The 22323-nt window shown below is 49.8% G+C and overlaps 1 protein-coding gene across 1 annotated transcript in view; it reads right to left on the reverse strand.

Moving 5' to 3' along the window:
- Positions 1-22323, reverse strand: part of CDH23 (cadherin related 23) — a 195356-nt gene that overhangs the window by 98220 nt on the left and 74813 nt on the right. Inside the window, exons 7-9 of the mRNA XM_027720948.2 lie at positions 11889-12083; positions 7841-7969; positions 361-439 (exon numbers count right to left, since the gene is read on the reverse strand). Of these exons, the coding sequence (XP_027576749.2) occupies positions 361-439; positions 7841-7969; positions 11889-12083 (403 nt within the window). The remainder of the gene's footprint in view (positions 1-360; positions 440-7840; positions 7970-11888; positions 12084-22323) is intronic.

Below are 22323 nucleotides of genomic sequence, written 5' to 3' on the forward strand. Positions count from 1 at the left end.
CCAGCACTTGCACCCCAGCTTCTGAAACTTTTGGGAAACACCCCAGAAACCACCAGGAGCCATTCAGTCCGTAAACAGTACCACTCTCTCCCTGAACACAAAATCTCCTCTGTGAAGCTGAGCTGCTTGTAGCTCATCGTTAGGAACGAAAGGTTTCAACACGACATATTGTCAAATTTGCCTTGAGCAACCTCGCCTATGGAAGGTGTCCCTGGCCATGGCAGGGGCGTTGCAACGAGAGGATCTTTAAGGTCCCTTCCAACCTAGGATTCCATGATTTCTCAGGTACGGGATGTGCCTTATTGCGGGGTTAGCTCCTCCATCCCTGCTGGGCTGCCCGCCGTGTCCCCCAGGACTCACCCGAGACGATGGTGTATCCGATGCCGCGGGGACGGCCCTTGTCCTGGTCGATCGCCGTGATCATCCGCACGGTGGTGCCCTGGGGAGGGACAGGGGACAGGTGTCACAGCCAACCCAGACAGCACTGCTGAGGCTGCCAGGGCGCCCTGACAAGGCACTGCCCCTGTTACCGCGGGCCAGTGTAGCACTATATCTGATGAGAAACTTGTTTAAACATGTCTTAAAATGGCTCTTTGTGGTCCCTTTGCAAACACGTGTTTCTTCTTCCCAACACCCCCCCACAGCAACTGTTATCTCCCATGCAGGAATGTCCTGGGAAAGGTGTCCTGAGGTGTCCCATTGGTCCTTTGTTTAACCCCTTCCTATTGGCTGTTGACCCCTTACCTGATGGTTTCTTTTGTGTGACCCTGAACTTGTGATTGGTTCCCCTTTGACCCTCCTAAAAGCCTTATAAACCCCTTCCCAACAATAAACTCTCTCTTGCCTCCTCTCCACGCCCGGTGTGCTGTCTCTGTGCCTGCCATGGAGCCACGTGGGTGGTGGGGGGAGGGGAGGGCACCTCTCCCCTCCAGGCTCGGGGCCTGAAAAACCCTGTTTCTGGAGTTCCCCTTCCCCGTCCCACAAGACGTCGGAAATGGTTCTTCAGACGGAGAAGGAACTAGAGCTGGGCTCCCCCACGTCGTGGATGGGGAAAGGGAAACCCAGATCTGGTGCCCCGTGTGAGGAAAGGGAAACCCAGAGGCCAGTGCTTTGGATAACCTGTCCTAGGACAAGGAAAAGTCCCACCACCCGCCTCGTGGGGCAGTTCAGGCTCACCACCCATCACTTGCGTGTGAGCTGCAGAACTTTGCTAACCCATCCCAGGATGGAGCTGGGAATGCTGAGGGTATGACCAGGGGAACACACCCTCTAACCAAACCCCCTGAGCAGGGTGAGCTGCACTGTACCAGGGGAAGTGTATGCAGGGACTGGAGAGGGCACCACCAGGCTCCATCCCTGTGCTGCTCATCCCCTGCTCAGAGGAGCAGGGTCACATCTGAAGCAGGGTCAGTGTGGTAAGCACAGCTACCAGTGCTTGAGGAAGGAGAGGAAGGAGGAACTGAAGGTGCAGCACAAGCCTCCTCACAGCTTCACAGCTGGTAGGCAACAGCACATGCTCCTCTGCCACAAGGATTTTCACTCTGCAGTCCCTCAAGAACCAAAGGCAACAATTCCCTCTCATCACAACCTTCAGCACTGGTCACTACAACAGTTTTATCTACCACTGGCTTCCCAATTTCAACCTGTCCCTTTCTCCCTGTATTCTTCAAATGAGGCACCCCAGGCAGCACGGGATGCTCACACTGGCCAACTGCATAACTGAGCTGCAGAGATTTTCACTGACACCTTCAAGGAGGAGAAGGAGGAGGAGCGTTGGGCACATGCTGAGAACCAGGAATTGCCCACAGGTAGGAGGTTCTGCAGCTGCCAGCTCACCCACTCATCCTCCATCCTGTGGGACAGACTGTTTCTATAGCCCAGCGGAAAGATCTGAGAGTCCCCAAAATGGAACAAAGAGCATAAAAGTGACCCAAAATTCTTATTTAGCTCTTGAAATAAAAATACCACACCGCTTATGTCAACTCCATAAGTCAACTTCCCCCGCCGCAGTGCAGTGAGCCCCTGTGAATACCAACACACGCACGCGCCCGTAATTAATGGAGTGTGAAAAAATTTACAACTCAGCTGTTCTTGTTTTCACTGGCTTATTAACAGTGGGGAAAGCAGCAAATTTTTTAATTCCCCTCCCCCCCCCCAAAGGAAATGTCAGCAGAGGTGTTTGCATGTGTAACGAGGGAGCAGAGCGGGTCGGCAGCCCCGTGTTTGCCCCTCAATCCATCAGCTGAAGGCCAAAGGGAAAGCTGTGGCAGAAACATCACCAGTGGAAAACAGGGACTCACCGTCTTCCCTGGCTTCCAGGTTCGTGCCCCTGTGGGCTCAATGCCACTACTGGCCATAAAGCAGGCTCCCAGGGCCAGGCAGGCTGCCCATTCCCTGATCTCTGAGGGCATTCCAACAGAGTCCTTAAGTAAATCCATGTTATTAACTGAGAACATTAGCCATAAATCCCAGGTCACCAGCCTCTGAGCAGCGCTTGGCTGGTGAGGCTCAGCAGCCACCCGGAGAGCCTCTAAATCACTGACAATAACTGTGCTTTCCAAAGGAGCACGGACAGATAAAAAGCACAAGAGAAGTGGGAAAAGAGCAGGTGGGAAGGCAGAACAGGGGATGTGGAAAGGAGGGCAGGTCAAAATAGAGATGAAAAAAAGGGCAATGCAATCCAGTGTGCTCTGTCTCACCTTTCTCTTGTTTGTATTATAATTTATACTATATATATAGAGTATAATATATATAATATATATTACTGAATTATAAATTATGTATTGTATTATATATTACTATATATATTATATAGCCTGTATTCTATTGTGTACTATTGTATTATATAGCCTATATTGTATTATATATTATAATCATATTCAGCAGAATTAAACTTCATCCAAGCTTTAATCTCCCATCTCCACAGGGCAGATCTGAGCTCCGTTCACTCCTTGGCAAACCAGGAGTTCCTCCATGGAAGGGCAGTGGGTGAAGGCACTGGGTCTGTCTGACAGCTCGCTCTTCACCTGTCAGACAGCTCAGGAGCAGCATGGAATGGGAATTGTGTCCTGCTGTGCACGCTGCAGAGGAAGGCAGCTGCAGGAGAGGGCAGGGCTCCTGCCATGGCTAGGGAATAGCAATGGGCTGCCTTATCTGCGGGAGAGGCCCCTCCTGCAGGAGCCAAGGGGAAGAAGGGCTGTTGGGAGAGATAAAAGGATGAGCGTGGATGTGGCAGCAGGGAAAGTTTGGGAGGGGTGGAGGGGGAATCTCATTCAGATATCTCAGCAGCGTGTGCCACAGAGATGCCCATAGGGAAGAAATTATCCAGACATTTGATCCCAGGAATGAGGGCTACGAGAGGCCACGCTGAGGTTCATCCTGTCCTTGGTAAGCTTGTGATGATGACTATCATGCTGGTGGCGCTTGACGTTCTCCTCACAGCCCTGTGTTTCTCCTCCTTCCCCACAAGCCTTTTCACCAGCTCCTCCTGGAGATGAGCAACACTTCACCAGTGACCAAGAAACACGTGTTAGAGTGGGGCTGACCTCCCTGCTGTTCAGGGATGCTATTTCCTGGAACCACAGCAAGGGTGGGGATCTGGGCACCTCTTCACATCCCACCTGGTTTCCATCAATCCTGACAGGTCTTTCACAAGACTCTTCCAATATCCACAAGACTGGCAGATGCCAGCTCCTGGGGATAGATGATCCCTCCCTGAGCACCCACAGTGTTTAGGAGCAATCTGGATCCTTCTGGGGAAGGGGCTGGACAAGTGTCCCAGGGCAGGCACAATGTTTATCTGTGTCGCTGGTGGCAATTACTGCCTTCGTGGTGAGGAAGTATTCCCACTCAGCATGGGTTGGAGTGAGAGGATGTGATGCAAAACGTGGTGCTATACAAAGGCTACACTCAGTACTTGGTACCTGTGATAGCCACGAAGTGCTTTGCCCACCACACCAGCAGAAATAACTACCCAGAGAGGAGAGGTTGGAAGTGGGAAAACAGCCCAAACAAACCAAATCCCTCATCTCAGCCATACCACGATGGCAAAGATCGTCCCCTAACAAACCACGTCAACAATTCCCAATTTCTCCTCCAAAATCCTATCAGACCACATCACTATTCCTTTCACTGTCCATGTCTTGGTGTCTTCTACTTACTCACAGAAACCCCAGGTTGACTTCCAGTGCCAACAGCTCTGCCCTCAGGTATTTTTGGCATGAACCTGCAGCTCCCCAGAAAGTCCCAAATATTCCTGACTTTTCTTAAAACAAGTCACAACTCACCTCCCTACTGCAGACAACAGTGGCTGCAGGGAGAGGGTTCAGCTGGTGGTAGAGAGAGAGCAGAATAACCCTCTCCCTCTAGGGAAGGAGGAAGAAGGTTTATAAAAGTAATAATCTGGGAAAGCCTATGCTTAAAAAAAAGGCAAAGAAAATAAAGAGTGGCACATTATCCAAACAAAATCTGAGGGTTTTTTGAAGAGGGGCAGGAGTAAATCAATCCTTTTTTAATAAAACCCTGAGCTTTTAATAAAGTGTTCACACTGATGGGCTGGAAATATTGTAAGAAAGAATTAACTCGGAGCTATTGAGACTCTAGGGCAAAAATAGCACCGATTCTACATTATTTCTTCAACCCAAGGAGTTTCTGAGGAGGAGGAGGATGGTGCTGAAGAATTAAAACTGTTTTAATGATATCTGACACATAGCTGTACCATCCTATCGTGAGGGAATACAACTGCTGGGCTTGGGATCAAGTGCCAACAGGATCTGCCCCCACTCTCACCTTCACGTGGCTCCCCGTGGGATGAAGCACGTGTTCATAGGCTGTCTTCAGCCTCAGGTTGTCTTCAAGGGAGTGGATTTCTCCTCTCTCTCCCCTAAAGTGAAGTTGTGGTGCTGCCTGGACCGTGCCCCAGCTGAGGTCCAAAAGTGGGGGCTCATCAGAGCAACAGCTCCTCTGCAAGGGGAAATGGCCCCTCTCCTCCAACCCCATCAACTTGTCTGGAGGACATGGAATCACAGAACCCTTTAAGTTGAAAAAGCCCTCTGAGATCATTGAGTCCAGCTGTTCCCCCAGCACTGCCAAGGCCACCACTAAACCATGTCCCCAGGTGCCACATCCACATGTCTTTTAAATCCCTCCAGGCATGGTGACTCCACCACTTCCCTGGGTAACCTGTTCCGGGGCTTGACAAGCCTTTCAGTGACGTTCAGCATCAACCGGTGCACAGACGCTGTGAGGACAGACACCCAAAAAACACTCTGAGGATGAAAAACACGCCACCAAGCTTTGCCATAGCTGCAGGCAGCTTTGGTGCACTCAGGTGCCCTGGGAGAGATGTCTGAGCCATGCTGGGATGATAAACAACATCAAGAAAGAAGATACAACACCTCCAGGGACAGCAGAGTCTCTCCCCGCCGTGTCCTCTTCCTTTGCCCGATAAGAAATTGCTTTATTCTCAGTGTCAGAATAAGCACCTGCCCAAAATGCTTCTAAATTATGCTTCCAGATCCCGGCCTGAGAAAAATAAGAGCTACAACGGCAGTTCTCTCCCCTCTCGTGCCCCTCCACCCCTTTTTCTTCTTCTTCTTCTCTTACAGGATTAGGGACTTGAAAGGCGAAGCACAGCCCAGCGTTGCAGCAGGAGGAGGGGGGGCAGGGAGCGCTTCAGAAAGCTGCCACGGCAAAAAAAATCCCATTTCTCACTTCTTAATTCCAGTCAATTCCAGTCAAAGGGTTGATAGAGATCTGTTTGCGGTAATTTGCTGCAGTTTATCCACTCTTTTCACCTTCTATCGACTCTTCACTGCCGGGCCGGCTGACATGCTGTTACTCGAGTGAGGAAATTAAAATTTGATGCAATAATCCCAAATAAGAAGGATTTTATTAGGTAATGTATACACTTTAGATGAGGTATTCTCGCCTGATACATTGATAGAGGAACACAGAAATGCTGTGCACCACAGATAAAAAGAGAGGCAAGAGAGACGGGGAGCGAGCGGGTGGAGCAGCAGTGAGGCCCTGCTCTGTACAGCTGGGGCTGAGACAGAAGAGGTCGTGCACATTTTGACCTGCTGAGTCCAATGTCAGGGTAAACATCACTCAAAAATGCACTGCAGCCTGTTGGCTTGACCTGTAGGCCTGGTTTTGGACAGCCACTGACCAAGGACAGGCTCCTCATCCAAATTTATTGTTATCATTTTGATAACCAAGATGTTCTCTCACTCCATGCTCTCTTGGAGGGGGCGAGGCAGAGCTGATGGGACTTCCACAGGGAGACAAAAATTGCACATAGTTAACATTTGGACTTGATGATCTTTGAGGTCTTTTCCAGCCTAAATGACTCTGTGTTAAACCCCACACCCTTGTTTCAGCAGCGGAATTTCTCCCAGGAAGGCTGGGACTTGGGGTCCAAACCACTCAAAGCAGCCCTCATGTTTTGCAACCTTCCTCTTCACCGTGTCTCTGGTGTCACCTATCCATCTTGGACACCTCATTGCACGTTGCCAAGAGAAATTAAAATCTCTAAACCCGCCTGAAAAGTGCTGCCTGGTGAGCACTCCTTCCTTCATTTCCTGTATCAGGGTTACACTGTGGTTATTTGCTGCTTTCCCTACTGCAAACATTGTATATTCCGGGAAAAAACATGTCAGTGCATCAACACAAAGAGATCTTTGAGCCTTAAAATACATTATTATTTGAAGGAGATGCCCTTTCCTGGATACCAGGTCACCCTCCATGAAGGTGATGCGGTCTACAATTTTTTATACTCGTGGATCTTCCATTTCTTTCATTCCATCTAAGGCTTTTTTTCCTCCTAGTTAAGGTTGATCTAAATTGTGGGTTTTTTTACTTCCCTGCAGCTCACTCTGCCCACACCAAAAATACACCCTAATCTCAGCAAAACTTTCACTTTGTGCAAGTAATTCATGAATAAGCCATTTTTTGGCCATCTCTTAGCCAGCGGATGGGTAATGTGCTGTCTGACCACAGGATTTGGGACAGCAGGACTCAGCCCTATTGATCCAGCACTCTCCATGTCAGGGCTTTGCTCAAAGTGAATAAAAAGGAATTCCCTCTTCCGCTGTGTGAACTGAGCCATCAGGCATTTGGGATCCCAGAGTTGTTATGGGATGCACACGTGGTATGGGCACACACCATGCCGCTGTTTAAGACAGAAGGTTTTTCCATCCACACACAAAAATATTTCCCTATATGCAAAGCAATGGGATGCACAGCTGTGCCTTGGGAAGGTGGATGCTACTGGGGAGGGCTGGTGCTTGGACTGAAGGCCCTGGGCACCCTTGCTGGGAGCAGAGCAAACAACTCCCAAGGCCCTGATGTCTGCTGTAGTGGTGGGGGGGGGGGGGAAAACCCCCATCCCTGCTGTATTTAGAGACTGGGAGACGCTTTTCCACAAACAGTGAGTTTGCTGACAAACCGAGTTTCGGAAGAACTAAAATGATTGGATCAATTTGGCAAAACCTGGGGGAAAAGACTCAAAGTGCTGAAATGGCTGATGATTCTGGCATTTTCAAAACTGCCTCATTTCAGGAGCGTTTAAATTTTCCTTCAAGTTCTCTATTGGAAATGGCATGCAGATAGACTGTGGGGAGGGAACGGGGTGACCGGCTGCTAAGAACAGCCTTTGTAAAATTTAAGAAAAAAAAGCTCAGGAAAATATTTGACTTAGGGTTCAGCCTTCCTAAACCCCCTGGCTTAGGCTCCCTTTTTTTTAAAATAAAAGGCAGAATGTTTTGGAGCTGGCTGGAAACACGTTGCTTCAGAAAGAAACCCCGCGGTCCTGCCCGTCAGAGCGAAGCACAGCCCTTACCGGAGGTGAGTTCTCGTAGATGTTGGTGCTGTAGGGCAGGTTGATGAAGATGGGGTCCATGTCCTGCACGTCCGTGATGGTGATGGCCAGGTTGGCCAGAGTAGACAGCGGCTTGTTTTTATCTTGGTCCTTGAAAAAATGAGGGGTGGGGAGGAGAGAGAAAGGATTTCTATCAGAAACCGCAGAATTATTCAGCAGCATTAAGTCTCCTGCAGCTGTAGTTGGGCCAGAATCTCTGAATAGTGGAGGTAATCATCTCTTTTTTCAAGCTACCTGCTGGAATTATTGTCCACTGCACCTCCCTCTAAGCTGAAACACAATATGCATTTCATTCCAGCATCAGTCCTTTAAAATAAAGCAAACACCAATTTAGTTTTCATTACATTTTGAGTGAAAACGCAGCAACACTGTTCAAAATATACTTCAAAACATAAATCCCCTCCTAACACAGACACAGCCCAGGGTACCTCTGCATGGTGAGACCCAGGGGTGGCTGCCAGCAGTGTCTCACACCAGCACATCATAACAGAGTGTCTCATACCCACCACCAGTGCTGATGCCTCAGCACAGCTTGGGCTCCATCAGCTGGAACATGACCCAAGTCCACCAGCTCCCTCGTGTTCCCACTGCTCTTCCAAACCCCACGGGCTGCCTTGCAGTAGCAGCTTTATTCTGTTCTGTATTTGCTGCTCCAAGCTCTGGCAGAGGGTACGTACACCCAGTGCTGCTCCTGGGTTCGTAGGATGCCCGGGCTCTCACACAGAAGGCAGACTGGAAACCCTGAATTGCAGGAGTCATCCCCACAGTAACAACATCCTTTCTCCTGGGCTGCTAAAAACCTCTCCCCTCCTACCTTGCTTGAGGACTGGCAGGATCGAGGTGACCATCCTCCCTGCTCTGCCAAGCAGGTCACAAGCATGCAGAGATCTCAGAAGGACCAGTCGTGGCCCTTGAACACTGAAATGCTCCGAGCAGGACCATCAGTACCCTGGAGCACTGCATCCAGCTCTGGGGCCACTCAGCACCAGAAGGGCGTCAAGAGGAGGCCATAAAGATGCTCCGAGGGCTGGAGCCCCTCTGCTCTGGAGCCAGGTTGGGAGAGCTGGGGGTGTTCACCTGAAGAAGAGAAGGCTCCAGGGACACCTTGAAGCCCCTTCCAGTGCCTAAAGGGGCTCCAAGAGAGCTGGAGAGGGACTTTGGACAAGGGTCTGGAGGGACAGAAGAAGGGCAAATGGCTTTCCACTGACAGAGGGTAGGGTTAGATGGAATATTGGGAAGGAATTCTTCCCTGTGAGGGTGGGGAGGCCCTGGCAAGGTTGCCCAGAGAAGCTGTGGCTGCCCCATCCATGGAAATGTTCAGGGCCAGGTTGGATGGGGTTCTGGGCAACCTGGTCTAGTGGAAGGTGTCCCTGCTCATGGCAGGGAATTGGACTAAATGACCTTCAAATGTCCCTTCCAACCCAAACCACTCCGTGATTCTATGATCATCTCCCTTTCACCCCATCACATCCCATCAGAATGGAGCCTCAAGCACTTTCCCAAAGCAAGACCCTTTCTCCGCAGCCAATGCCACAGCAGTAGGCACTGCCACCAGCTTCTCCTGGCAGTGCCCTGCTGCCTGTGCTTTTCTTGCTGAAGTCTCATCCCATGAGTGCTCAAAAGTGCCCCCAATGCCCACAGCCCTTTGCTAAAAGCGTAGGAATAAAGGGAGAGCACACGAAGGGAAGGAAATCAATCTCTCCTTACCCCCAATCAAGCACTGTGCTGGAAAGCAACCATTAGAGGTTACCACACACTCCTGCAAAGCGGCTCTGAGTAGCAGCAAAGGCTGATTGCCAGAAGATTAATGTTAATTTAAACCGTATTCAACAACACAGCTTGTACATTATCCTCTTAACCCGCAGGCCTCGGTGTTCAGGGCCTGGATGGAGGCTTACTTCAGACTCCAATCTGCTGTTAGTGTTATCAGGCTGAAGTCCTTTGTTTCTTCAGATAATTTTCTTTCCCCTCCCCTTCACCTTCTAAATTTTGTTTAAGGCATCACAGATCACCGAAGAAGTGAGCACACTTCCAGTTTCCTCACTGACTGTCTCTCCTGCCTCTGTCTGCCCTTGCTGCCTCCCTCCCTGGTGTGAAATGACTCCTGCCTTGCATCTGAGCTCCCCAGCTCTCCTTGCAGCCACCCTGAATTCACCATCAGCCCAGTTCCCACTCCAGACCATGCAAACTCTTCATCAGGCAGGCAAGAGACTGCATTTGCTCTTCCAGCTCCTGCTACGCTTCTGCGACTCTCATCCTTCTCCCCTGGCACGGATTTGCCCCGCAGTTTCTCATCACTTCTCTTCTAGGGGTTACTACAACTGACCAAGCCAAGGAGACATGCCCACAGCTGCCATCCGGCCAAGTTCAGAGACTTTAAATATTTAAGTCTTTTTTCCCTGAGCTGGAAATCACTATATGCCATGAGCACATAGAGCAAGTATCAGCTTGTCAGGGAAGTTGTGGCTGCCCCACACCTGCAAGTGTTCAAAGCTTGGCTGGACAGGGCTTGGAGCAACCTGGTCTAGTGGAAGGTGTCCCTGCCCATGGTCGGGGAGTGGAACGAACTGAGCTTTAAGATCCCGTCCAACCCAAACCATTCTGTGATTCTATGAAGTACCAGATATGCCCCCATTTTATCTTCACTGGGATATGGGGCTAGATGGAACTGGATAGATCAAGGTGACATCCTTGCATCCTTGAGGACACCAGACTCATGGAAGAAAGTCCCTTTTCCATCATGGATGATGTTTGGTCCCACATTTCCTAACCTGCCAGACAGTTCAACAGCACATCCCAGGAAAGCGTGCCAGCAACAGACACCAATAAGGAAACAAAGAGAGGCCTGCTCACCACTGGAATATTAAAAATAACATGAGGTATGTTTCAGAAAAAGAACAAGCTTCTGGGGGAGATTCCACAGCCTGGAACATGCAGGGCTTGGGCTGAAAGGTTGTGGTGTTTGCCTGTGGCCCTGCAGTCTGTGAGTGCCCCGTCTCGGCACCGTGAAGAGCAAAGCAGCCCTGGACAGCCCTCCCGTGTCCTCCTGACATTTGTGGTTCTGCATCAAGACAATGATCTTGATTAAATCACATGCTTCAAGAGTTCTAGCCAGCTGCCTGCAGGAGACACAGAGGGTTTTCTCCCCCTCTCCTGAGTGCAGAGTTGGTCAGATGTATTCCAGAGCTGAATCTCACCTTCCTCTGTTGAATCTGAGATGGGAAGAAACCACCACCCAGATCACCTGCTCGTGTGCTGCTCCACATTCTCAACTCTCACTAGATTTAACACCAGGGAAGAAGTTTCCCATTCAAATGGGCCATGAATTTACCATGGTGGATGCATCTCCCAAGGGTCCCCTCCCAGTATGATGGTATTGACTACAATTAGGACTTTGCTTTCTCCTTTGTCCACCAAAACTTTAACTCATGATGTCTGAACTTCATACAGGTAAATCCACCTGTAATAAACCATGATGTACAAGGAATGAGCCTGGAGGATTAATATACTAAAGAAATCCTTCCCTGTGAGGGTGGTGAGGCCCTGGCACAGGTTGCCCAGAGAAGCTGTAGCTGCCCCATCCCTGGAAATGTTTAGGGCCAGGTTGGATGGGGCTTGGAGCAACCTGGTCTAGTGGAAGGTGTCCCTGCCCATGGCAGGGGCATCGAATGAGATGGTCTTTAACGTCCTTTCCAACCCAAACCATTCTGTGATTCTATGAGTGGTCTGTATGGCCTGTACTGGGTTTCATCACCAAGGGAGCTGCTCCCCTTCATGCAGAAGCCCCTGACAAGCCTGAGATGCTGCTGGAGAGGTGTAGCTGTGCTCCACACAGATTTGAAACTACCCAGGCACTACATTGCTACAATACCTTGCTAAGTAGAAAACACTGGATATGCCCAAGAAGATGCCAGAGTAGGGCAATAAAATAAACAAGCAACAGCTCCTTCCCCATTGCAGCCCCCGCAGACACCACCTCCAGCCCTGCAGCAGCCAGAGGGGGACTCACCGTGGCGTTCACCTGGAGCTGGTAGGCCTGAGTCACCTCATAGTCCAGCTCTCGGATCACCGACACGATGCCACGGCCGCTGTCGATGGCAAAGAAGTTGGAAGGGGGCTGGAAGGAGTACAGCACACTGCCCCCGGCCCCCTGGTCTGGGTCCGTGGCGTTCACGATGAAAATCGGAGTGCCCACCGGGGTGTTCTGGAAAGACACAACAAGCATCAGTAATACTGTGAACCTGCCCATTTCCCCATCAAACACACATCAGCAATTTCCTCTACCCGCCAGAGGGAATTCCTAGAGACCCGACAACTTCAGTCCTGTGTTTTCAGGACATTTAGAAGTTATACAGCTGCATTCTTTATGACAGTATTGCAGGAGCTATAATAGTTGTTACACACTTATAATAACAGTTATACAGCTGTGGTCAAGATGGCACTCTATCACAAACCCGTATTTTCCCACACATCCCAACTTTCCAGAAAAATTGCTCTCTTTGCTGAAACTTGCTTTCTGCCCAAAGGCATTTTTATTTTTGATGCCAATTCCCTCAGGATTTTCACCACAAGGCATTAAATATAGGAAGACTTAAAAAATAATAATAAAAAAAAGGCATTAAATGCACCACAGAACTTAACGTAAAAGTCAAAGTTGTAGTTTCCACAGCAACTACAACCTGGCCCGATTAACACAGGCATGAACAGTTACATCGTCATAAATCTGGAACTAATCTACATGCATAAAATATGCAGCTGAGTGCACAAAATCAGCAATGGCAAGTGCAGTTTGGCACTTCTTATTGTTTAACTTCACAGCGGGGAGAACAATTATCCATTTTTGGTGGAACAGCTGCATGTTCCTATGCAAATCTTAAAATGCATATTCTTGTCTCTCTCCAAAGGCAAAAGCACAGACAGACAAGCGAAAAGGCTCTGCTGGGGCCCCAGGCTGCAGGTACAGATGGATCATGACACCTTGGGCATGTCCCTCTGCTTGTGACGCAGTCAGAGCCATGGGAAGGGGTGACAAGGAGCTAAACCTCAAAAGGGAAGACAGCAAAGGTCACAGAAGTAAGACCGGGCAGCAGCTGGTTATGGCCAGTTGGGATAATACGGATTATTTCTGCAAACCTCTCCCCAAGCCTCTGTATTTTATTGTTAACTTCTTTCATACTAAATTATTAGTCCTCAGCTTACAGAGAAGTATCATGAAGTGCTGAGAAGATGGAGAGGAGGTTTGAGGAGAGCCAGAGCTTAGAGGACGAGGCACTGCTTCCCAGAAAAACCTTTGCCAAAGTTGAGCAACAAAACAGAGCCATTTTCAGGTTTCTTGGGAACCACGAAGCTTGCAGTGAATCAAAGGCTGTCCTGGTCACCAGGGCTCCACGCTGGCACATCTGATTTAACCAGTTTAACAGTGGGGCATGGCACCAGCAAAGAACCAAAGCCTCTGAATTTCCCCGCCCCAAAGGCAGGTAGCAGGATTTTGTACGAGGTTGGTCAGACAGAGCAGGGAACCCGGGGCACATTCTGCAACCCACACAGACCAATCCAGGCTCTGGACACTCATCCCATGCACATCCCTCATGCTTCCTGCCCTTGGATCCAGCCATGCAGCACTGCAGGGATGCTCTGACACCTGAGTTCACCTCAGGCTCCAGCAAAACTCCACTTCCCTTTCATCAGTGTCTCTTCTGCTGAGGTATGACAGGTTGCAGCTCCATCCTAGGTTTTTCATTTCCTTTCTTTTTTTCCCTCCTCTAAATCAAGCTGCTATAGAAAGTCTCACAGGGCACGGCCTTAGGATTATTTTTTAAAGCACCTTCAAGTTTTTTGGTGATCAGCAGTCACAAAAGCATAAAAAGATAGAGCTAGAAATGACCTCAAAAAAGAAACCTGTCTCCGTGCTACACCTAAATCATTCCCATCCTTAGAGCCTTCTAGTGATGGAGACACCACATCCTCCCCAGCCCATTTGTCCCAGAATTTTGCTGCCCTTTTCCTTACAGCTGCTCATTCTCTGGCATGCTGAACCAAGATCTGCCCTGCTGCCATGTAAACCCTTGACTTCGTGCCACATGCACAGCAACTTAATCCTGGTTTGTGAATTTGAACTGTTTGGGAACCAGGATTTTGTCATCTCAGGGCGGGTGTGTTGGGATGGAGAAGTCCTTCATGGGAGGCTGTGGTGAGTGTTTGCTTTTTGAGCACTCCCAAGACACCTTTTCAGACACAACTAGAGCATCTCCCCACCCCTCTTGAGGGCCACCTGCCTCCCCCAAGCTATCACCATCTGGGAACAGCTCCAGAGCATCCACAGCCTTCCTCCTGCGGCTGCCAGGGCACTGCTTCCACCACTGCACTCCGTATGCTCCAACAACTACCTTCTCAAATTCCTTCCCAGAGCCACTGAAGGTATCAGTGTCCTGACACGGAGGGTTAGAAATTAACCATTAATAGGGAAAGGCAGCAAAAGAGTAGATGATGGGGGGTCTGGGGCATATTGTCCCTGGGAATAATAATATTCATACGGATAAAGCTGGCCTTGATGAATATGTTTCCTCTTCTTTTTAAGTGCCCCTAGCCACTCCTTTTAATATGCAAATCCGCTCTGGTCACCCGTGATTAGGGGTCTGCTCGGCTGGCTGTGAAAGAGGAGAGCTTGATTTCCCCTGCATTGTATTCCATACAATAGCCCCAAAGCAGGCTTTGAAGGGAGTTCATCTCCTTGTCCTTCCAAAGGAGAAGCTGCCTGGAGGGACTCAGAGGTCACTGGCTCTGGTGCTGTCAGCTCTGGCCCTGCAGACACTGTCTGAGCTCTGACTTGGTGATTACCGTGGCTTCATCCTTATTTTACAGCTTTGCTGACCAGGTCCCTTCATTGGCCAGGAGACAGTTCAAGCCAAACAATCACGGTGTCAGCTCTAGACAAAGATCTGGCTGGGCCTGGGAATCAGTCACAGGCTTCTACACCAAAGCATCTGAGGGGCTGGGAGGGACCCCAGAGCAGGACCTTGTTGGGGGCAGTGTGCACATACAAGCACGAGGGTGGGTGCGTGAGCAAAGCACAGTGTTGGTGAATTTAGGAGGGGTGCAGGAGGGCTTCCAGGAGGAGTGTTATGGGAGCATGAAGCCACGTAGCATAGATACAGAGAGGGAAATCACTGATAATGCCCAAAACACACAGGTCAGCGGGGATATTTCACTACTAAACACACGCCCTTATTCACAACAGCACGCAGGTGAAAGGATGCAAAGCTGTTACTAAGGAGTGCTCTGTGTAATGCATCTTTTCTTCCCCAGCTCAAATTCAGGCAAAAAAGAAAAAATAAAATCCTCCCAAACCAGCAAAACCAGCTGTGGGATGCAGCAGTCCCATACCAGCAGTCCTCCAGGGAAAGAGGTCTCATTCTCAATGCTCATGCCCAGGCAGGCACAGTCAGGACTTGGAGGAATTTCAGACCCTCTGCCTTAAGAAGCATAAGAAAGACATGCCTTTAAAATCCTCTTGCCATTTTTGGGTGAAACAGACTCAGGATATTCCTCAGCAGGAAGCCAAAGTCTTTATTTCTCAAAAGATGCGGCCCATCATCTAAACAATGAAGCAAAACATCTGGATAAACAGAACTGCCTGGGGCTTGTGTTTGACGGTAAATACCAGACAGAGGACACAGCCCAGGGAGATGCCATTGGAAAGCCCTGCACTGGACCCTATTTCTGCATTTTCAGCATTTGGGCCACTTATAGGACTCTTCTGCATATTCCTCAGGGCTTTTCTTCATTAACAAAGACTAATTGTAGTTATGCTTATCTCACCAAGAGGCAAAAATAGCAAATTCTATCTTTTTTTGTCCAGGCAGACAACAGCCTACAGGTGCTTGTGGGAAGCAGGTGAGTTTTCCACACAAGTCGCCAAATTTTGTCACTTTTTAAAGCTTTCAGCTCCCTCCAGCAGCCTGCTAGGAAGCTCCATTCACCACGGAAAAAAGAACTGGTGAAAAACTGTGTCATATCATTAAATCTTTGTTACAACACCAGCAGATGTGAGATAAAAATAAACATGCAGACAGATGCCACCGTGGAGGAGGAGGAGGGCAAGCAGGAGTGGGACCTACTCCTGACCCATCTCCAGCATCACATCCTTCATCCTACGGCTCAGCAAGAGCAGCTCCAGCACCCAGATCTCCCCTGAGCAGCTCCAGGAGTTAAAGGGCTCTGAGGTGCTGGGTAGCAAGGCCATTTGTGCCTCCCTTATTTTGCAATAAATGAATAAGAAAGGTTCAAACTCTTATTAAAAAAAAACAAACTTCTAGAAGAAGCTTGGGAGGGGTCCAAACCAAAAGCAGCAGCAGCCCAAACCTCTAATCATAAGGAGACCACTCTGCTTCAGGAACAAACAACTCTAAAATCCCTGTTCAAACACAGAAGGATGTTGCTGCACAAGGAGGAGGCAAAGGAGAGACCAAGACCTTACCTCTCTCTTACCAGTGCAGAGGTGAGGCAGCAATATGTGTCTTTGAGCAACCACAAAGCATCAGGATCACAGAATGGGTCAGGCTGGAAGGGACCACAGTGGGTCATCTGGTCCAGCTCAAGCAGGGCCAGTCCAGAGCACACAGCACACGATTATGTCCAGACAGTTCTGGAATATCCCCAGTAAGGGAGACTCCACACCCTCTCTGGGCCATCAGTTCCAGCGCTCAGTCACCACACAGGAAAGAAGTTCTTCCTCACATTCAGGTGGAACTTCCTGCACATCAGCTCCTGCCTCTTGTCCTATTGCTTGGCACCACCAAGAAGAGCCTGGTCCATCCTCTGGACATCCTCCCAAGAAGTTGTGTTTTCATCCCAAAGTCGTCGTGGGTATGGCCCAAGCACTGCATATCACAGCAAACACCTCCCCTGGGCTGTCCCCTCCTGTGTGACCCTCAGCACAAGTGACCAGACACAGACACGCCCCGTGTTAACCCCGAGAGCTGGGACGCCAAACCCTTATGCAATATTCTCTGTAAAAGGGCAGTTAAGGCTGAAGAAGGGGTTAGAGAAAAGGGACTTTTAAAAATATTTACATCTCACTCTGGTCTTTAATATCTTATGAATCCTGCTATAAAATGCATTAATGTAGTGGGTTTTTGTGGCTGGGTTTTGGTAGCGGGGGGGCTACAGGGCTGGTTTCTGTCAGAAGCTGCCAGAAGCTTCCCCTCTCCCATGGAGCCAATGCCAGCCAGCTCCAGGATGGACTGCCTGCTGCTGGCCAAGGCCGAGCCAATCAGGAGTGACAGTAACGCCTCTGGGATAACATATTTAAGAAAAGAATGTTGTGGCGCAGGAAGAATTCCAGCCAGGGAACAGTGGAGTGAGAACATGGGAACAACAAGGTAGACACTGAGGTCAGTGAAGAAGGAGGGGGAGGAGGAGCTCCAGGTGCCGGAGCCGAAGCCCTGTAGCCCATGGAGGACCATCAGGATGCAGAGACCCCCCTGCAGCCCACGGAGGAGCCCATGCTGGAGCAGGTGGCTGTGACCCACCCCATGGGAGGCCCAGGATGGAGTAGGGTCCTGCTGGAGACCTGCAGCCCATGGAGAGGGAAGCTCATGCAGGAGCAGGAGCAGGTTTTTCCTGGGTAGGACTTGTGGCTCTTTAAGGTTCCTTCCAACCCAAACCATTCCGTGAGTTTTTGATGTGCCCCACCAAGCAGGTTACATGGCCACAGCTGAAAATGAGGGGAGCTGGGCAGGGCACCTGAAAAAAGTCAGAGCACAATCTCCTCTTTGTCTGCCACCAAATGTTCCCCTCCAGCTGTGCCAGGGGAGGTTCAGATTGAACAACAAGAAACATTTCTTCATGGAAAGCGTTGTTCAGCACTGGAACGGCTGCCCAGGGAAGTGGTAGAGTCACCATCCCAGGAGGGATTTAAAAGACACGTGGATGTAGCACTTGGGGACCCGGTTTAGTGCTGAGTTAATGGATGGAGTCAATGATCTTAGAGGTCCTTTCCAACCTAAATGGTTCATGTGAACGAGCTCTTCCTTCACACAGGGTTAAAAGAGAAAGGCTGTTTGCAGAAAGCCCAGCATCCACACCATTTCCCCAGGCCTGCAGCACCTGCTCCCACAGCATATAAACCCCTCTGGCTGCCAGGCAGTTGCTCGCCCTGCTGAGGGAGCAGATTTGCACAGTGCTTTTGAGAGTTTTCCACCACAGCAAAACCATTTCATGGGCCACAGGCCGCCAACACTTCAGATGTGCCTTGATCCATCAGTCTCGTCCAGCTGGCCTGACACCAGGCGCCCTGTGGGCAAAGGGCTGAGAGGGGGAACATGTAGCGCTGACTTTTTTACAGCAGGGTCAGAGTCATGTAGAATAAAGGTGGGAGATGAAGCAGAGGAGATCTGGGAGTTAGTTTTTCAGATACTCCCTTAAATGCATCCACTTTTCCAACACACAGAGTGAGCAGCTGTGCAGCTCTTAGCCGCTGGCTGGGGTTAAACCATGACAATGTCCTTACAAGCTCTGGCTGGGCACTAGAAATGTTTATTTTGGTTCATCTGGGGTTGGTCCCTCCACGCCTGCTCACCCCCTCTCCAGTGGTTGGCCAGGCAGAGGACCTCCACGTGACCTCCCAGGGCAAAGTCACCCAGCAGAAGCTGGTGGAGATGATTAGGATGCTGATGCGTGTGTGCTGTACCCATGCAAATAATGTGGAAAAACGGCAGGCAATCTGGCCCAACAGCTGTCTGAAGGTCGGGGAGATGAGGCGACGCAGATGGACTGGGGGGCACCGCGACGGGCATGAGGGCTGGAGCAGCAGGCAGCTCTGATCTCAGCATCAGCACTAAAACAGCCCTGCCAGCCCTATTTCGGGTCCTGCTTCCCCCCCCTGCATCAAGGTGGGAGCTGACCGCTCCCATCAGGAGATATTTCGCTGCTTCCTGCTCCTGTTATAGCTCTGGTCAACCTATTACTCTTAAATAATTCCCTGCTGCTGTTCCTGGTGGCTCTTTTCCCTCTCCCTGCCTCTCCACCGTGCAGTGGGGCGCGTGAAAGGAGCACTGTGCTCCGCTAAAGCCGGCTCAGACATCCCTCTGCTCCAGGCAAAGGTTCTCCCGCCGATCCTGTCTCATCACAGGCGGGAAGGAAGGCTCAGTGCCTCTTGATCTCAGAGGTGCTGAGGAACAGAGCTGACATGGATTCCCAGTGCTCTCCTCATCCCTGGGCTGCCTGGGACAGATTTAAGTCACCTATCCCTGCCTAGGTCTCGCTGCAAGAAACAGCTGCAGGAGCAGAGTCAGAGCAAGTGCCAGCCCCTCATCCAGGCCCTGCCGACAGTTCAAACCAGCCCCAGGTTTTGGTTTCTATCCCTGTGCTCCATCTCAGGAGCCATCCCAACCGCCAGACTGGGTCCCTCGCTTGCATGCCAGCTCTAAATGCTCGCACGGATGTGCACAGACTTCCAATTCCTGTTTTCTTAATTGCACTTTTAATTACATTTATTAATTGCATTACCGCGCCTCCAAGCCAAGCAATTTCCAATTTTAAAGTTTGATTCTAAAACCTGATAATTTCCCTTTTTAAAATTTCTTTTTTGGTTGAAATTCAGCCCACCTTTCAATGAGCTCTCATTAATATGTATCTCCTGTTGCTATCTCTATTAAGTGACCTCCCTCATTATCGGGTGACACTGGCAAACGGCCACCGCAGAGCTATAATTCAATTGAGGGGCTTTTGAAAACACCATAAACACAGCTGGAATAGATGCACTATAGGAGCTGGAGAGGAATTCGCTGCTGGATAACCACACTCAGAGCCGAGAGCGCTTATTCCCGGCAGACACGGCCCAACCCAACGTACGGCGATGAAGAAAGGGACATCACAACCAACAAGCCCACATGGCAATGTGCCATGGTGGGAGGACAACGGTGAAGCAGCCACACACAGGAAAGGATGCTCTGGCATGCCATGGTATAAAGCTCCTTTGTTTTTCCAGCCCAGAGCTGTCCCATTTCCCACTGAAGATAACCCTGCCCTTGCCAACATGGAGCTTAGATGACTGATGGATGATGTGGCATCCCCAAAAACTGGGTGCACATGGCTCTGCCACCTCTCCACCAGTTGCTTCTGCAGCACAGGAGGGGAATCCTAAAATGGTTCGGGTTGGGTAGGAAGGGACCTTAAAGATCATCTAGTTCCACCTAGCAAAAGCCAATCGTTTCCCCCTGCCCTGGGAGGGGGTAGAAGGGTGGTGACACAATCACCACTTCACTGACTCAGTGCCCACAGCCAAATTTCATCAGAAAAGCCACATTCCTCTCCCATTCCCCATGTCCAGCCTTCAAGGAGCAGGCAGGGCCAGAGCAAAGGTTGGGAGGCAGTCTATGCTTCCCTCCTCAGCTGCTATTAGGTCAGTCCCAGTTTTCGAGACAGCAGATGGGAGCCCAAGATGGTCTAATGAGACGTTTGAAAGTCAGACACAAGTGCCAAGAATGTGAAAACCTGTCAGTCAGAGAGCTCCTGGCTTCACCAGCACCGTATCACTCCTACTGGTGTGATTTTCCTGCTGGAAGAGGGCGTTTGGAGCCATTTCCCCCTTTGCAAGGGCACCCACGGCAGATGGCTCGGTACCCCTTTGGCTGTCCTGCTGCTGGAGATGGTGGGCATGGATCAGGTGGGTCCAGGTGGCCACAGCCAAGGTCTGGACTCCTGCACTGGCAGAGGTAGCTTTTGCTTAGGGAAGCAAATTGCGGAATCCAGTGAGAGTTTCCACTACCCCTCCCCTCGATATCAAAATTAGAGTCACCAGAGTCATTTACTGCTATCAGCCAGCATTCACTGTGGGGTGAGAGGAGAAATCCTTTTTCCAATTCCTTCTTGGGGGTGATGCCATAAACCGGACAGATCCTATTTTCTTAACATCCTGTTTTGTTTTGCAGTTGCCACTAACTTCCACTTTCTGGCACCCCGTGGCAGCCCATCAGGTGATGCTCTGGATGGCAAATGACTTCCATTAAGGCAGAGTATTCATACAGTGCATTACAAATGAAACCCTAATGACAGGACACCGACAGTATCGCTCCTACTTGATATTAATTGGGTGCCACTTTCTTTTAATGGTACATTAATTAATGTGGAATATCAACGGAAGTCCACGACACCCGCATTAATACAAATGAACTCATTATCATCGGTGTTACTACAAGAAATGACAAATAAATCTGTAACAGTGGGACACTTCAAATAATAGCCACGAATCATTAGGTATTGTCTTCATTTACACAACATATTCCAAATATATACACAAAATCTGTGGATGCTTATCTAGTCACACGTTCCTCTCCATGCCAGTCCTGTATCTGCTCTTCCCTGGCTCTCAAGCTCTCCTGAGTCACCTTGAAGGATCACCAAGGTGACCAAGGAGAACTGGGACTTGCTTTCACACCACCTCATCGCCTATCTCCTTCTCTTATCCCAGCACTACTCGCTATGTCCTTCTCTTGAATCTTCAAAAAACCCTCAGATCTACCACATATGATCCATCTCTTGCCCTCCCATTCTAGCCAGGCAGATAAGAAACCTGCCTGCTTTACCACCTTATTTATTTTACTGCTTATTTATCCCCTGTTCTGGTAGAGAAGCTAAAAGTCCCTTTCCCAGCACAGTGCCTCGCTTATGACCACAGGAGGAGCGAGTAAAGTCTCATCAGAAAAGAAGAGAAACAAGCCCACAACTCTCTTGGAACTCTGGGATTTGAAGGTCCCAAAGATCCATCAAAAAGAAACTCCTGCAAGAGCAGGTATCACCCTCAACACAAGCGAAAGCAAATGCATACAGCTGTGCTGACATAAAAAACACTTCCCTGTCTTCCCAGGCATGGCTTCATTACCAGAGGAGGGATCGATACCGGTTCAGCTCGGGTCTCATCAGGCTTTGCTCGGTGCTGAAACAGCAAATTCCAGCATGAAGCTCTTCTGTCGAGACATGTCTGGAGTGTGGGTACCCTCTCCCACGAGAGCTGGCCCCCCAACTCCCTGTCTCCCACCGCCACAGGAAGAGGGGACAGTTACACGCCTGGGACAATGGAATGTGCAGGGAACAGCATTTTAAAATACAGTCTGTGAAGACTGACTCGTTCTCGAACTGCAGGAACAGCCAGGAAGGAGCAAGACCAAGTGAATTAGACTTACAAAAAAGACAGGGAAGCTTGCAATGCCAAGGAGGAGGATATGGGAAGAAAAGCATCGAGTCTCCCAGTTCATGCTGCATCCCAGTGTGACAACATAAGGAATGGCATGTGCCCCACGCTCCAAACTCCTCTCTGCTGTCAGCCACACTATGAAAGATGGGTTTATCAACACACGACACCCCACCTTTACCTCTTTTGACCCAAAATCTGCCTGCTACACATTGAATCCATGTGCAGAACAGCTTTGCCTCATTGTTGCCAT

This window comes from Pipra filicauda, unplaced genomic scaffold, assembly GCF_003945595.2.
Source record: "Pipra filicauda isolate LSUMZ 115617 unplaced genomic scaffold, ASM394559v2 scaffold246_size1145428_pilon, whole genome shotgun sequence".
In the NCBI taxonomy this organism is placed as follows: domain Eukaryota; kingdom Metazoa; phylum Chordata; class Aves; order Passeriformes; family Pipridae; genus Pipra; species Pipra filicauda.